The sequence below is a fragment of the Natator depressus genome, chromosome 10 (genome assembly GCF_965152275.1).
Source record: "Natator depressus isolate rNatDep1 chromosome 10, rNatDep2.hap1, whole genome shotgun sequence".
NCBI classification, from domain to species: domain Eukaryota; kingdom Metazoa; phylum Chordata; order Testudines; family Cheloniidae; genus Natator; species Natator depressus.
Window position 1 is genome coordinate 82,957,763 of NC_134243.1, and position 15,989 is coordinate 82,973,751.

The 15,989-nt window shown below is 60.7% G+C and overlaps 1 protein-coding gene across 2 annotated transcripts in view; it reads right to left on the reverse strand.

The window, feature by feature from the left end:
* ANPEP (alanyl aminopeptidase, membrane) overlaps positions 1–15,769 on the reverse strand; it is a 34,268-nt gene extending 18,499 nt beyond the window's left edge. The window contains exons 1-5 of one of the 2 annotated variants that reach the window (XM_074966693.1): positions 15,637–15,769; positions 6,361–6,977; positions 4,723–4,865; positions 3,799–3,935; positions 3,588–3,714 (exon numbers count right to left, since the gene is read on the reverse strand). In XM_074966693.1, the coding sequence (XP_074822794.1) occupies positions 3,588–3,714; positions 3,799–3,935; positions 4,723–4,865; positions 6,361–6,968 (1,015 nt within the window). In that variant the 5' untranslated portion in view covers positions 6,969–6,977; positions 15,637–15,769. The remainder of the gene's footprint in view (positions 1–3,587; positions 3,715–3,798; positions 3,936–4,722; positions 4,866–6,360; positions 6,978–15,636) is intronic. The other variant, XM_074966694.1, reaches the window with a different exon arrangement.
* Between the last annotated feature and the right edge of the window lie 220 nt (positions 15,770–15,989).

A 15,989-nucleotide genomic window follows, 5' to 3' on the forward strand; every position in this document is an offset into this window, starting at 1 on the left:
TTCTTAAGTCTCTAGGTGGTGGGATAAGGGGATGTAATTGTTGCAGAGCAAAGGGCCAGGGTACATAAATGGTGACACTCTGTCTCCTGGCCACTGATGGCCTGGGCCCTTCCCCCCTGCAAGGTGAGAGTTAAAGGGTTGGAGAACAAAGGAATCAGGTGACCTCCTGGCCCGGGAAAGGGACAAAGCCCAGAGGAGGAGGGGGTGGAGGATGAGTCCATTTGGGGCTGGCTGGAGTCATGGAGTGAAGTACAGACGGGGTTGTCTGGCTCCCTGCCTCCCAAAATGGACCAGGTTGAGGGGTCCTGTTCTCTGCACCTACAAACTCTGTGTTAGACCATGTTCCTGTCGTCTAATAAACCTCTGTTTTACTGGCTGGCTGAGAGTCACGTCTGACTGCGGAGTTGGGGGGCAGGACCCTCTGGCTTCCCCAGGACCCCGCCTGAGCGGACTCGCTGTGGGAAGCGCAGAGAGGGGCAAAGGATGCTGAATGCTCCGAGGTCAGACCCAGGAAGGTGGAAGCCGGGTGAGCTGTGTGTCCTGCAGACAGGCTGCTCCCAGAGAGGAGACTTCCCCAGAGTCCTGCCTGGCTTCGTAGGGAGCAGTTCCAGAGCATCTCCCAGGGACTCCGTGACAGCCTAGCTAGGGGCTGACTGGATCCATTGGGGTGGGTGCAAAATTCATAAGTGCTCTAGATTTGATACAAGGATACTGGCAAATTCCTGCAGATGCTGATGCCCAGGGAAAGTCACTGTTCCCAGGGGAATCTGGCCTCTGTAAGGTTCTACTTTTTGGGCTCCCTTTCAGAGGCCTGTCAATGAGGTGCTGCAGGGCTTACAGACCTTTACCAAAGCCTGTGGAGATGCCTTGGCTATTTTGAGTGACTCTTGGCAAGACCACCTGAGCCAGGTGGGAATTGTACTGCAGAGGCTTGGAGAAGCCAGCCTCACTGTCAAGGTGTCCCAATGCAAGATGGGGCCCTCTTAGGTAACTTATTGGGAACACAGGTTGGGCAGTGGGTTTGTTCATCCTGATCCTTTCTAAGTAGAACCCATTAAGAATTGGCCAGCCCTACGAACCAAGCAGCAGGTCCAATCTTTTATTGCTCTGGCCAGCTATCACCGGAGGTTTGCAAAGGGGTATCGTGGCCCCCATAACAGACCTTACCAAAAAGGGGCAGCCAGCCTGGCTGGTATGGACCAGGCCTGGGAGAAAGGCTTAAAGGACATAAAAGAGGCGTTGTCTTAAGAGCCAGTTTTAGCCAGCCCTGATTTCAGCTGCGCCCTGAGGCGTGTAACACTGAGCTAGGCACATGCTAATGCAGGCTGCGGGGGGGCAAGGGGCCCCCATTATCTTCCTGGGTAAATAACTGACCCCATTGAACAGGATCGTGCTGGCAGTGAGAGGAAATGCTAGGCCATTGTTTGGGCTATTCAACAACTTAAGCCTTATCTGTATAAGAAAAGATTTAAGGTTTTAACGGGCCACTCCCTGCTAATATGGGTGCAGTGAGCCAAAGAGACCAATTCCAGACTATTAGGCCGGAGCCTAGCTCTGCATCCTGATGCCTTGTAAAGAAAAGGGGGACCTGAGGCTTATTAGGGAGTGCCGGAGACCCCCCTTCTGCCCCTTTGGGCATTGGGAGAGTGATGCTGGCAGCCCAGATGCCAGCTCCTGCCACGGTGCCCATGTCTCAGCTTCACGCTGCCAGGTGCCAAGCTGGGACCAGTCGGGCTGAGCAGGGTGTTTTGTAAAACAGGCACTAGAATGATCAGAATGTGCATTGTGTGTAGGCTTGTGAGCTACTGCAGTATGGTCCCATTCTGTCCCTGCACAGGGGCAGCCGAGCGTTTGCAACCTGAGCACCCGTGACTGTGCGAATGACCAGACAGGAGAGAGACATGAACCAGAGCGAAGGGCTGACCCCCCACAGCAGGCGTCACGTCGTCCCCAGCAGGGACGGGCCATTGACACCAGATGGACTAGAGCGGAACATTAAAAAGGACAAAAGACTGCTGGTTGCTGTCCCTCTTATCCCCCCATGAAAACGAGTCGCGCAAGTGGATTCCTCCCATCCGCTGAGTTCACAGCTCAGAGCACAAGACAGAAGGGAACTTAAAAACCACCAACAAGAAGGAACTGGATCTCTGTGCAGCTTGAACTCTGGGGGGCAAGGTTTATAAGGCATACGCAAGGGATCCCCAGCTACTTAGGCCTAAAGCCCAGCTAGAGCTTGCTCATTATAGAAGCTTCTATTACCTTTTGAAAATTAAGATTGTAACTCATTGGTGTATCTATGTTTACCTGCTTTAACCTTGAAAAGAACTCTCCGGTTTCTTTTTCCTATTAAGAAAAGGAGGACTTGTGGCACCTTAGAGACTAACCAATTTATTTGAGCATGAGCTTTCGTGAGCTACAGCTCACTTCATCGGATGCATACTGTGGAAATTGCAGAAGACATTATATACACAGATACCATGAAACAATACCTCCTCCCACCCCACTCTCCTGCTGGTAACAGCTTATCTAAAGTGATCATCAAGTTGGGCCATTTCCAGCACAAATACAGGTTTTCTCACTCCCCCACCCCAGTGAGAAAACCTGTATTTGTGCTGGAAATGGCCCACCTTGATTTTCATGCAGGTTGTAAGGAGAGTGGTCGCTTTGGATAGACTATTACCAGCAGGAGAGTGAGTTTGTGTGTCTGGTTTTTGGAGGGGGGTGAGAGAACCTGGATTTCTGCAGGAAATGGCCCACCTTGATTATCATACACATTGTGAAGAGAGTGGTCACTTTGGATGGGCTATTACCAGCAAGAGAGTGAGTTTGTCTGTGGGGGGGCGGAGGGTGAGAAAACCTGGATTTGTGCTGGAAATGGCCCAACTTGATGATCACTTTAGATAAGCTATTACCAGCAGGAGAGTGGGGTGGGAGGAGGTATTGTTTCATGGTATCTGTGTATATAATGTCTTCTGCAATTTCCACAGAATGCATCCGATGAAGTGAGCTGTAGCTCATGAAAGCTCATGCTCAAATAAATTGATTAGTCTATAAGGTGCCACAAGTCCTCCTTTTCTTTTTGCGAATACAGACTAACACGGCTGTTACTCTGAAACCTGTCAATTTTTCCTATTAATATGTCGATATGGAGTTTATTATTGAATTGGCTACAAGCGCAGTCTTTGGTGTGAGATCTAAAGTGCAGCTGCCCTGGGGTAAGTGACTGGTCCTGAATATTACTGTAATATTACTGTAATTCTTGGCTTAAGGGCCATCTAAAGTGCAGCTCCCCTGGGTGGTGAGGTGGATCGGCGCACCCAAGGGGACTGTCCGTGGCTCCATGTTCAGGCTGTCACAGCGCCTGAGGGGTTCACACGAGATAACTGGCTGGTGCAATCTAAGTACAGAACTCCCCACCAGCCTGGGGTTTGTGCCCTGGTTCCTACCAGCCTGCCCGGAGGTTGGTACCCACTCTTGGGGTCCCTGCAGGCAGCTTGACACCTTCCCATCCCCACGGGAGAGCCCAGCAGAACCCGGCACACGCACCCCCGAGCGCACAGCAGCTGGCTTGTCGCCCGGGCACTCACCAGACTTGGGCAGTGGGTACGCCGTGTTGTAATGCTTTTCGAAGAACTTGAGGATGGGCCCGGTCACTTGGAGTGCATAGTCCCCTTGTCCCGCTGCGATGGCCTTCGGACGGCCCCAGATCCGGATCTGCAGGGGGAGACTCGAGGCTCAGCCAAGGCTCCCCTACCCCACAGCCGAGCCAGACCGCCCCCGCCCCGTGCAGCAACCTACCAGCACATTGTCCTGCATGGCCTCCACTGCCTGGAACTGGCTGACGATGAAGGCCAGCAGGTATGTGGACATCTTGGGGGTGGTCTGGAATTCAGTGACGTTCCAGGTGGTGCCATCGATGGTCTGCTGCCGGGAGCCTGAAAGAAGAGCCACGGCTCCATCATCGAGGCTCACGCGCCTCCATCCCCACCCCGGAGCAGGGCGCAGTCTCTCCTGGGAGCCCCTTCCTCCCCCATAGCGGGTGTGTAGCTCACTCCGCGGCGGGCAGGCCCCTTCCAGCCCCCGAAGCAGGGCTGCAGTCCCCTGGTATGGCTGGAGAGTGGGCCCCTTGCATGGCCCTCTCCTTGCCCTACCCCCGGGGGATCTCTCCCCCTGACTCCAGTTTGGTTTCCTGCTTTGCTTCCCTCATGCTTCTCCCTCCACACCCCACTTCACCCCTCCACTGCTGGGGACGAGTGCTCCGGTCCCTCTGCCCCACCACGCTGCCGAGCTCAGAGCAGAACAGCCCCAAGCCTGTGATGAGCAAGGAGGGGCTCTCACCGGGGCCTGCATGTGGGCATCAGGCTCAGGGGAGCCAGTGGGCAGCCCGGTGCTGAGCCTGCGTGGGAGTTCATCCCCAGCAGCCCCTTCCTCTTCTCTGCTGTCTGCTCCCCCTTGCCCCCCAGGGGCTCCAGCTGCTCTGGGGCCCTGGGTGCGCTCAGTGCTCGGCTGATCTCCCGGCGGCTCCATCTCGCCCAGTGACCCGGCCTAGCCAGGGAACATCCCCATGGGTCCCGGGGTGCAGACTCAGCCCAGGGCCCTGCTGGAGCCTTGGGGGGCTGAGGAAGCCCAGCGGGCGCAGCCCTGGGGAGGGGCAGGAGGCAGGGCGGAGGCTGCTGGCGCAGGGCACACGGTTCCTAAGCTGCCGAGCCCCGGCTCACTCACTCTCCACAGGCATGTTGGACAGCGCCGTGTGGTTGGGGCTGTGGATCAGCGTGACCTTGAAGCTGGCCTTCATGGCGGGCTCGTCGAAGCAGGGGAAGGCTTTCCGCGCGTCAGGCGCCTGCATCTGCGTGGTGGCCACGACCCTGCAATCAAAGGCAGCCCGCTCAGCCCAGCCAGCCCTGCCACCCTCTGCAGCCCCGGCTTGGGGGTCCTGCAGGCAGGCCCAGGACTCCCCTGACCTCCTGCTGCTGGCACCCCAAGGGGGCTGCTCACACCTGGGCCGGCTCAGAGCCCCCGGCAGGGTCTGTCTGCACAGGAGAGCCGCAGCCTGGAACCACACAGCGCTGCGGGCTGGGGAGGGGAGCCAGGCCTGAAGGGCAATGGCAGAGCCACGGGGGGCAGCTGCAGACCCTGCCTGCCCTGCACTGGGCCTGGCCAGCACTGTGAGCCCCGGTCAAGTTGGCTGGGCATTAGCCACCTAGGGAGAGACAGCCCGGCTAGGCAGGCTGCACCCGGGCCGTGGGAGCAATGTGGGGGAGGTGCCCAGCCAGCCAGGCTGGGCCTGGGGAGAGGGAATGGGGGGAGGAAGGACCTGGCCAGGCAGGCTGGGCCCAGGGGGGAGCAAAGGGGGGAGGAAGGACCCGGCCAGGCAGGCTGGGCCCAGGGGGGAGCAAAGGGGGGAGGAAGGACCCGGCCAGGCAGGCTGGGCCCAGGGGGGAGCAAAGGGGGGAGGAAGGACCCGGCCAGGCAGGCTGGGCCCAGGGGGGAGCAAAGGGGGGAGGAAGGACCCGGCCAGGCAGGCTGGGCCCGGGAAGGGGGAATGGGGGGAGGAAGGACCTGGCCAGGCAGGCTGGGCCCAGGGGGGAGCAAAGGGGGGAGGAAGGACCCGGCCAGGCAGGCTGGGCCCAGGGGGGAGCAAAGGGGGGAGGAAGGACCCGGCCAGGCAGGCTGGGCCCAGGGGGGAGCAAAGGGGGGAGGAAGGACCCGGCCAGGCAGGCTGGGCCCGGGAAGGGGGAATGGGGGGAGGAAGGACCTGGCCAGGCAGGCTGGGCCCAGGGGGGAGCAATGGCGGGAGGAAGGACCCGGCCCAGGGGGGATGAGAGGAAGGGCACAGACAGCAGGAGAGGCGACCCTACCCCAAAGAGCTCCCCCCAGTGACATTAGGGATGGTGGGGGGAGGAGTCCTGGGGCCCCAGGGTGCCAGCTGTAGCTTGTAGGATTTTTGTTTCCAAATTTCACCAGGCTTTAGCTGGCACCAGCAGCTGCTGTCAGGCTGGCATACTCGGTCTGTAGGATGGGGGTGCCCAGCCCCGAAATACCTTGCAGCTCTCCTCCTGGACATGGCACAGGTCCGTGGCAGCATAAGGGGGGAAGCTGGACTGGGGGGGGGCGTGGGGACACCCTGCCCCTCAGGCATTTACATTGATTCTACCCCCTCGGCTGCAGCCTGCAGAATCATCACAATGGGAAGCGAGTGACCCGGAGCCTGCAGCCAGCCCCGTGCCTAGGGAACCCTGGACAGCTGGCACACCCCCAGTGCTGCAGGTCACCCCAAATTCTGCTGCAGTCTTGCCCCTTCCCTTGCCCCCCACTAGCCGGCTGCCCACCTCCTAATGTGGGGGCACCCAGGGGCCATACCTGGTCTCTCCATCCTCCACATACTCGCTGCGGTAGAAGCCAGCCAGGTCATCAGCCAGCTCCCCCGTGAAGCTGCTGACTAGCTCATAGCTCTTGCCTTTCTCCAGCTGCCCCTGGAGCTGCACCACCAGATACTCGGTCTCGGTCTCCAGCCAGGTATTTGTGATGGGCGGGGGGCTGGAGCCATTCACCCCCTGCAGCGAGACGAGGAAGGTGCCCTGCAGCGTGTAGTTGAGCTTCTTGCTGTGGATCAGGATGAGGTTGGTGGCATTCTGGCAGGAGAAGCGCACGGTGCTGTTCCCTTTGAAGATGTAGAGGCTGGAGGCGCTCAGGGTCAGGAAGGGCTGCAGGGTCACGGCGTAGTGCTCTGGGACCAAGGACTGGGGGAGTCTGAAGTTGTTCCAGGGGTTGGCAGGGCCGGCCGTGGTGGCCAGGGGGGTGGTGGTCACGTTGGCCGGCGGGGAAGTGACGCTGGGCAGGGACGCTGCATTTCTCTCCTTCTCCTGCGAGTACACGACAGAGAGGGCGATGATGGTGGCCACGGCGCCCACGCCCAGGACGATGCTCACGATGCCCAGGGTCTTGCTGATGAAGAAGCCGGCTGCCATGGTGCGCTGCTGGGGAGGGAGAGGCAGGGCAGTCACAGGGCCAGGTTCACAGCAGCCTTTTATCCCGCGCTCCCTGGGGGCTCTCCGCTCTTCAGGTTAATGGATGAAGTATTAATTGGCTGGGAGGCTCACAAAGGTCACTGCAGCTTCGCAGCATCTGGGACAAGCACCCCCCCACCTGCCCTACCCGCTCCAAGAGGAAGGTAATGGGAAACAGGGCATCTGTGCACAGCACCTGCAGGATCAGTCTCCTTCCAACAGGACCAGCACAGGTCTCCCATCACATGTGAAAATGTGTGCTAATGGTTAGAGCAGGGGACTGGAGTCAGGACTCCTGGATTCTATCCTCAATGCTGGGAGGGGAGTGGGTGCTAGTGGATAAAGCAGGAAGGACTGGGCATCGGAACTCCGGGGTTCTAGACCCATGTCTGGCTTGTTCTGAGACCCTGGGTCCCATTAACCTCTCTGTGCCTCAGTTTCCCCTATGTGACATGCTTACAGTCACCTCCATAGTGTCATATAGAAGACACAGGAGGTAACTGGCCCACTCTACTCGGCACTAGTGAGGCCTCAGTTGGAGTGCTGTGTCCCAGGCTTTAGGGAAGATGTGGAGAAAGTGGAGCAAGTCCAGAGGAGAGCAATGAACATGACACATGGTTTGGAAGATCTGCCCTGTGAGGAGTGGTTAAAACCCTGGGCATGTTTCGTCCTGAGAAAAGAAGCTGAGAGGGGAGCTAGGAACAGCCTGCACAGCTGTGAAGGGCTGCTCTAAAGAGGCCGGGGATCGTTTGCTCTCCATGTTGCCTAAGGTAAGGTCAGAAGCGATGGGCTTAATCTGCAGCCAGGGAGATTTAGGTTGGACATTAGGAAAAACTTTCGAATTGTAGAGGTAGCTCAGCTCCGGAACAGGCTGCCAAGGGCAGTGGTGGAATCCCCGTCAGGGGAGGGTTTGAAGAGCAGGTTGGACAAACCCCCGTCAGGGCTGGTCTAGGGTCACTTGGTCCAGCCTCAGCACAAAGAGATGTACGTGGTGACTTCTCGGGGGCCTTCCAGCCCTGCGGTGCCACAGACACCTACCTCGGCAGTGCTGAGGCCACCACCTGGCTGCCTGCAAAGTACCTCGCGCTCCCGGGGGGAGGCCCAGGGAAAGCACAATGCATTGTCAGGATGTCAGTGTGTGCAGCTCCCTGGCTGGTGTGCATTTGTGTGCGCGCACCTGCCCACACTGAGGGGCAGGCTCAGGCCAGCGTCACCCACCACGACACCAGGAGCCCTTGCCTGCTCTGGCAGCCCTGACGTGGGGGTCCTGGGGGCCCAGCATCTGCAGGCTGCTGTGGAGCTGGACAGGTGTGGGAGCGCTCAAGACAGGCTGGGGTGGTTGTGGGCTCTGCCAGCCACCTGTGAGGCTTCCAAAGTCCATGATCTGCTCCATCGTGTAATAAAGTTTATCAGCTTATTGGGGGAAGCAAATAACTTGCAGAGGCCCTGAACAAGGGCTCCTGGAAGTGCGTTCTCACTTCCCGCATGCCAGTGCCAGTCAGGGGCCTAGGCAGAGAGAAGCCACGCTAAGGGGCATGCTCGCAGGCTGCCCAGAGCAAGCCTAGGCAGGTCTGTAGGTGAAGGACCTTCAGTGGCTGCTGCTGTGCAGGCCCTGTGACGAAGCGGGACTGTTCTTAATGGTTCCTCTGAATAGTGTGGGGGTGCCTCAGTTTCCCCTAGGCAGTTCTTAAGTATCTAGATGATGGGATAAAGGTGTATGATCCTTGCAGAGCCCTAGAGGGCAGGTGTGTGTAGGGGTCTGGACACAGAGAATGGCCGACACCCTGTTTCCTGGCAACTGATGGCCTGGGCCTTCCCCTGCAAAGGTGCCGACTGAAAGTGTTGGGGAACAAAGAGATCAGGTGGCCTCCTGGCCCAGGAGGGAAAGAGACAAAGGCAAAAGGAGAGGCTGGAGAGTTTTCAGTTTGGGGCTGGCTGGGGACATGGAGTGAAGTGCAGACGGGGTTGTCTGGCTCACTGCCCCCCAAAATGGACCCGGCTGAGGGGTCCTGTTCTCTGCACCTACAAGCTCTGTGTTAGACCATGTTCCTGTCGTCTAATCAACCTTCTGTTTCACCAGCTGGCTGAGAGTCACGTCTGACTGCGGAGTTGGGGGGCAGGACCCTCTGGCTTCCCCAAGACCCCGCCTGGGCGGACTGGCTGTGGGAAGCGCACGGAGGGGCAGAGGAGGCTGAATGCTCCAAGGTCAGACCCAGGAAGGTGGAAGCTGGGTGAGCTGTGTGTCCTGCAGACAGGCTGCTCCCAGAGAGGAGACTGCCCCAGAGTCCTGACTGGCTTCGCAGGGAGCAGGTCCAGAGCATCGCCCGGGGACGCTGGGACAGCCATCTCCTCAGCAGGAAGTGCTGGGTTCCTGGTGCCCCACATCCTGAGTCCTTGCAGAGTTGGGAGCCTGCAGCGCCGGACCCCCGGGTGCAGGAGCTGGGAAGTCAGGTGTCTGCCAGGCAGCTCTGCACTGGGAAGCTGGGGCGCTTAGCGACCCTCTCCGAACTCTAGGACAGCAGCACGACAGTGCAGGCCATGGGGCCATGGCCTCTCGAGCCAGGCAGCCTGAGGCACACCCCCATTCTGGGCCCTGCTGGGAGCCACCCCAGGGAGTGCACTGAGGTCCTGGGGCTGCCACCTGCCCCAGCTGGCAGGGGGCAGGGGGCAGCAGGGGGGAGCAAGTGGCGCCAGACCTCAGTGCAGAGCCAGCAGGACTCAGGAGAGGATGTCGTGCGGAGCAAACGTCGCACCTTGCAGCACAGGGCAAACCCATGCAGCCTCAGCCCTCCTGGGCCGCCCCCGGCCTGCAGCTTGGCTCGGGCACACGGCAGCTCTGCGAATGAGCCCGTGAACGCTGGGGGGAACCTTCCCAGCTTCCCCTGGCTATTTGCTGAGTGGTGGAGCCACACCCATGGCCTTCCCCTCTGCCAGGCTCTCTCCTGCCTGGCACAGCTGGGGAGCAGGGCTGTTCCCAGCACTCGGGCTGGACTCAAGGGCCTGCAGCGGTTCCCACGCCAGGAGCTGGGTGCAGGCTGGAAGGATGTGTTCAGACAGGGGAAGATTTGCTTTGGCAAAAGACACTGACAGTTTCCAAAAGCAAAATATCATGACCCCATCCCCAGCTGGGAAGCAGCTCTCTGTCCCCCTGCCGCTGCCCCAGACCCCCCAGCCCGGGAACCAGCCCCAGATGTTTCCGCAGGCGTGGAGCTCACGCCAGAGATTAGCTGGGGGGACAGAAGCAAGGTTAGGCTGCAAATAACCCTGGCCAGAGCTATCTCTGGAGTCGATTTCTGGGGCTGGGAAGGGTGGGGACCCACAGGCTCACCCCCTAGCTTGCATGCCCAGCCAAGCTCCACCTCCCAGCTCACATGCCCAGGCCAGCCCCCCTCAGCTCACACCACCCCCAGCCCTCCCAGCCAGCTAACACACATAAACACCTCCCACAACTTGTTCACACAGAATAATCCCCACCCCTCTGTCACACACACCCTCGCTGCCTACCCCGCACATGTCTCCACTGCGCCATACCCCCAACGTCACACACACTCTCCCTTCCACCCATCACACCCCATCCGCCCCGCCTCACACACACACCCGACACACACACCTCACCACCGTGCACACGCTGCCCTACAATCCATGCATGCCATGGACTCACTGCCATGTGCCCCATGCACGGCAACCCAGGTCACACACCCCATAGCCATATGCACACACTCCCCACTTCCCCCATGCACACCTAGTCAGTTCAGTTCCATTCAAAGAAACTTTACTGGCAGGATGAATTCAACAAGTGTTGCCAAAGTGCAGGGAAAAGCCCAACCCGGTGGTCTGTGTCAGGGGCAAGGACACCTCCACACCCACAGATCACTTGTTGTTTGGGGGTTGCCCCCCTGTGATGAAGCGGGACTGTTCTTAAGGCTTCCTCTGAATAGTGTGGGGGTGCCTCAGTTTCCCCCATGCAGTTCTTAAGTATCTAGGTGATGGGATAAGGGTGTATGATCGTTGCAGAGCCCTAGAGGGCAGGTGTGAGCAGGGGTCTGGACACAGAGAATGGCCAACACCCTGTTTCCTGGCACCTGATGGTCTGGGCCCTTCCCCCTGCAAGGTGAGAGCAAAAGGGTTGGAGAACAAAGGAATCAGGTGCCCTCCTGGCCCCGGAAAGGAACAAAGCCCAGAGGAGGAGGGGCTGGGGGGAGTTTCAGTTTGGGGCGGGCTGGAGACATGGAGTGAAGTACAGACGTGGTTGTCTGGCTCACTGCCCCCCAAAATGGACCCAGCTGAGGGGTCCTGTTCTCTGCACCTACAAGCTCTGGTTTAGACCATGTTCCTGTCGTCTAATAAACCTCTGTTTTACTGGCTGGCTGAGAGTCCCGTCTGCCTGCGGAGTTGGGGGGCAGGACCCTCTGGCCCCCCCAGGACCCCACCTGGGTGGACTCGCTGTGGGAAGCGCACGGAGGGGCAGAAGGGGTTGAATGCTCCGAGGTCAGACCCAGGAAGGGGGAAGCCGTGAGAGCTGTGTGCCCTGAAGACAGGCTGCTCACAGGAAGGCGACTGCCCCAGAGTCCTGACTGGCTTCATGGGGAGCAGTTCCAGAGCATCGCCCGCCCGGGGACTCCGTGACACCCACCCCCCATCAGCCCCAAACACTTGACCCTAATTTACTCCAGACTTTCAAAGGGAGAAGGTACTTGGTCATGCTAGGTGAAAACAAGTGTGTGCAGGGGTTAGGAGGGGAAGAGACTGAGTTGTGTAGGCTGTGTGTGTGTGTAGGGAGAGCATATGTGGGGGCAAGGTGTAGGGAGGTGGGTAGGGTGGATGGGGTGTAAGCATGTGTCCAGGCTGTAGGGGGTGTACAAGGTGCGTGTAGGGTGCGTGTGTGTGTAGGACTGTGCGGGGTTATGGTGTGGGGGGGGGTGTGTATGGGGTGCGCAGGGCATGGGGTGGGTAGGTAGGGTATAGAGGAAGGTATGGAATATGTGGGGTATATGGTGTGTGGCTGTGTGTAACAGAATGTATGTGTGGTGTGGGGCATGTGTGTAGGGATATATGGGGGCATATGGGGTGTGCAAAGTGTATGGTGTGTGTGAAGGAGGTATGTACAGGGTATGCAGGATGTATGTCTGTAGGGGATATGCCGGGGGGGGGGGGTAAGGAGCCTATGGGTGTGTAGGGGTGTGCGTAAGGTGTATGATGGGGGATGCAGGTAAGGGGGTGTACGGTGTGTGTAGAGGGTGTATGGGCTGTGCAGGGGATATGATGTGTGTGCAAGAGGGTGTACGGAGAGTGTAGGGAATTTACAGGCTGCGCAGGGTGCATGGTGTGTGTTTGTAGGAGGGTGTGCACAGGGGGTGTGCAGGGGAGATGGATTGTGTGGGGGGTGCAGGGTGTCGGTGGGGTGTGCACAGGGGGTGTGCAGGGGAGATGGATTGTGGGGGGTGTGCAGGGTGTCGGTGGGGTGTGCATAGGGGGTGTGCAGGGGAGATGGATTGTGGGGGGTGCACAGGGTGTCGGTGGGGTGTGCACAGGGGGTGTACAGGGGAGATGGATTGTGGGGGGTGTGCAGGGTGTCGGTGGGGTGTGCATAGGGGGTGTGCAGGGGAGATGGATTGTGGGGGGCGCAGGGTGTCGGTGGGGTGTGCAGGGTGTCGGTGGGGTGTGCATAGGGGGTGTGCAGGGGAGATGGATTGTGGGGGGTGTGCAGGGTGTCGGTGGGGTGTGCATAGGGGGTGTGCAGGGGAGATGGATTGTGTGGGGGGTGCAGGGTGTCGGTGGGGTGTGCATAGGGGGTGTGCAGGGGAGATGGATTGTGGGGGGTGTGCAGGGTGTCGGTGGGGTGTGCAGGGGAGATGGATTGTGGGGGGTGTGCAGGGTGTCGGTGGGGTGTGCATAGGGGGTGGGCAGGGGAGATGGATTGTGGGGGGGCGCAGGGTGTCGATGGGGTGTGCAGGGTGTCGGTGGGGTGTGCACAGGGGGTGTGCAGGGGAGATGGATTGTGGGGGGGCGCAGGGTGTCGATGGGGTGTGCACAGGGGGTGTGAAGGGGAGATGGATTGTATGGAGGGTGCAGGGGAGATGGATTGTGGGGTGTGCAGGGTGTCGGTGGGGTGTGCATAGGGGGTGTGCAGGGGAGATGGATTGTGGGGGGTGTGCAGGGTGTCGGTGGGGTGTGCACAGGGGGTGTGCAGGGGAGATGGATTGTGGGGTGTGCAGGGTGTCGGTGGGGTGTGCATAGGGGGTGTGCAGGGGAGATGGATTGTGGGGGGGGTGCAGGGTGTCGGTGGGGTGTGCATAGGGGGTGTGCAGGGGAGATGGATTGTATGGAGGGTGCAGGGGAGATGGATTGTGGGGTGTGCAGGGTGTCGGTGGGGTGTGCACAGGGGGTGTGCAGGGGAGATGGATTGTGGGGGGTGTGCAGGGTGTCGGTGGGGTGTGCATAGGGGGTGTGCAGGGGAGATGGATTGTGTGGGGGGCGCAGGGTGTCGATGGGGTGTGCAGGGTGTCGGTGGGGTGTGCACAGGGGGTGTGCAGGGGAGATGGATTGTGGGGGGTGTGCAGGGTGTCGGTGGGGTGTGCAGAGGGGGTGTGCAGGGGAGATGGATTGTGGGGTGTGCAGGGTGTCGGTGGGGTGTGCACAGGGGGTGTGCAGGGGAGATGGATTGTGGGGGGGGTGCAGGGTGTCGGTGGGGTGTGCAGGGGAGATGGATTGTGGGGGGTGTGCAGGGTGTCGGTGGGGTGTGCACAGGGGGTGTGCAGGGGAGATGGATTGTATGGAGGGTGCAGGGGAGATGGATTGTGGGGTGTGCAGGGTGTCGGTGGGGTGTGCATAGGGGGTGTGCAGGGGAGATGGATTGTGGGGGGGGTGCAGGGTGTCGGTGGGGTGTGCACAGGGGAGATGGATTGTATGGAGGGTGCAGGGGAGATGGATTGTGGGGGGTGTGCAGGGTGTCGGTGGGGTGTGCACAGGGGGTGTGCAGGGGAGATGGATTGTGGGGGGGGTGCAGGGTGTCGGTGGGGTGTGCACAGGGGGTGTGCAGGGGAGATGGATTGTGTGGGGGGCGCAGGGTGTCGATGGGGTGTGCAGGGTGTTGGTGGGGTGTGCATAGGGGGTGTGCAGGGGAGATGGATTGTGGGGGGGGTGCAGGGTGTCGGTGGGGTGTGCACAGGGGGTGTGCAGGGGAGATGGATTGGGGGGGTGCAGGGTGTCGGTGGGGTGTGCACAGGGGGTGTGCAGGGGAGATGGATTGTGGGGGGGTGCAGGGTGTCGGTGGGGTGTGCACAGGGGGTGTGCAGGGGAGATGGATTGTGGGGGGGGGTGCAGGGTGTCGGTGGGGTGTGCACAGGGGAGATGGATTGTATGGAGGGTGCAGGGGAGATGGATTGTGGGGTGTGCAGGGTGTCGGTGGGGTGTGCACAGGGGGTGTGCAGGGGAGATGGATTGTGTGGGGGGCGCAGGGTGTCGATGGGGTGTGCACAGGGGGTGTGCAGGGGAGATGGATTGTGGGGGGGGTGCAGGGTGTCGGTGGGGTGTGCACAGGGGGTGTGCAGGGGAGATGGATTGTATGGAGGGTGCAGGGGAGATGGATTGTGGGGGGGGTGCAGGGTGTCGGTGGGGTGTGCACAGGGGGTGTGCAGGGGAGATGGATTGTGGGGGGGGGTGCAGGGTGTCGGTGGGGTGTGCACAGGGGGTGTGCAGGGGAGATGGATTGTGTGGGGGGCGCAGGGTGTCGATGGGGTGTGCAGGGTGTCGGTGGGGTGTGCACAGGGGGTGTGCAGGGGAGATGGATTGTGTGGGGGGCGCAGGGTGTCGATGGGGTGTGCAGGGTGTCGGTGGGGTGTGCACAGGGGGTGTGCAGGGGAGATGGATTGTGGGGGGGGTGCAGGGTGTCGGTGGGGTGTGCACAGGGGGTGTGCAGGGGAGATGGATTGTGGGGGGTGTAGGGTGTCGGTGGGGTGTGCACAGGGGGTGTGCAGGGGAGATGGATTGTGGGGGGGGTGCAGGGTGTCGGTGGGGTGTGCACAGGGGGTGTGCAGGGGAGATGGATTGTATGGAGGGTGCAGGGGAGATGGATTGTGGGGGGGGTGCAGGGTGTCGGTGGGGTGTGCACAGGGGGTGTGCAGGGGAGATGGATTGTGGGGGGGCGCAGGGTGTCGGTGGGGTGTGCACAGGGGGTGTGCAGGGGAGATGGATTGTGGGGGGGGGTGCAGGGTGTCGGTGGGGTGTGCACAGGGGGTGTGCAGGGGAGATGGATTGTGTGGGGGGCGCAGGGTGTCGATGGGGTGTGCAGGGTGTCGGTGGGGTGTGCACAGGGGGTGTGCAGGGGAGATGGATTGTGGGGGGGGTGCAGGGTGTCGGTGGGGTGTGCACAGGGGGTGTGCAGGGGAGATGGATTGTGGGGGGTGTGCAGGGTGTCGGTGGGGTGTGCATAGGGGGTGTGCAGGGGAGATGGATTGTGGGGGGTGCAGGGTGTCGGTGGGGTGTGCACAGGGGGTGTGCAGGGGAGATGGATTGTGGGGGGGGTGCAGGGTGTCGGTGGGGTGCGCAGGGGCTGTGCAGGGGGTGTGGGGAAGCGGGGGCGGTGCTGGGGATGCAGCAAACCCAGCCAGAGCAGGAGGCTCCCACTCACCTTTGTGGCTTCATCCCCAGGGTGCGCGCTCCGGACTCCGCAGGGGCTGCTGCCGCCAGTCCCAGCCCCTGAGCAGGGATGTGGAGCCACAGGGCTGCGGAATCTGCCTCCGCCTCCCCTCGGCTGGCCCCAAACCAGCAGCAAAAGAAAGTTTCCTCCCGATGCTCCAGGGGAAGTAACCCGACCTGAACCACACTCACCACCTTAACCCTTGCACTGCTGGCCAGCCACCACCAGGCGCGGCCGCCAACAGGGCACTGCCCTGGGGAACCTCACAGCGTGAGCAGGCCTGGCGCGGCTGGCAGGGCCCTGCAGTGAGGGACGTGCCACGCATCGGCTCCAGGGCCTGGGGA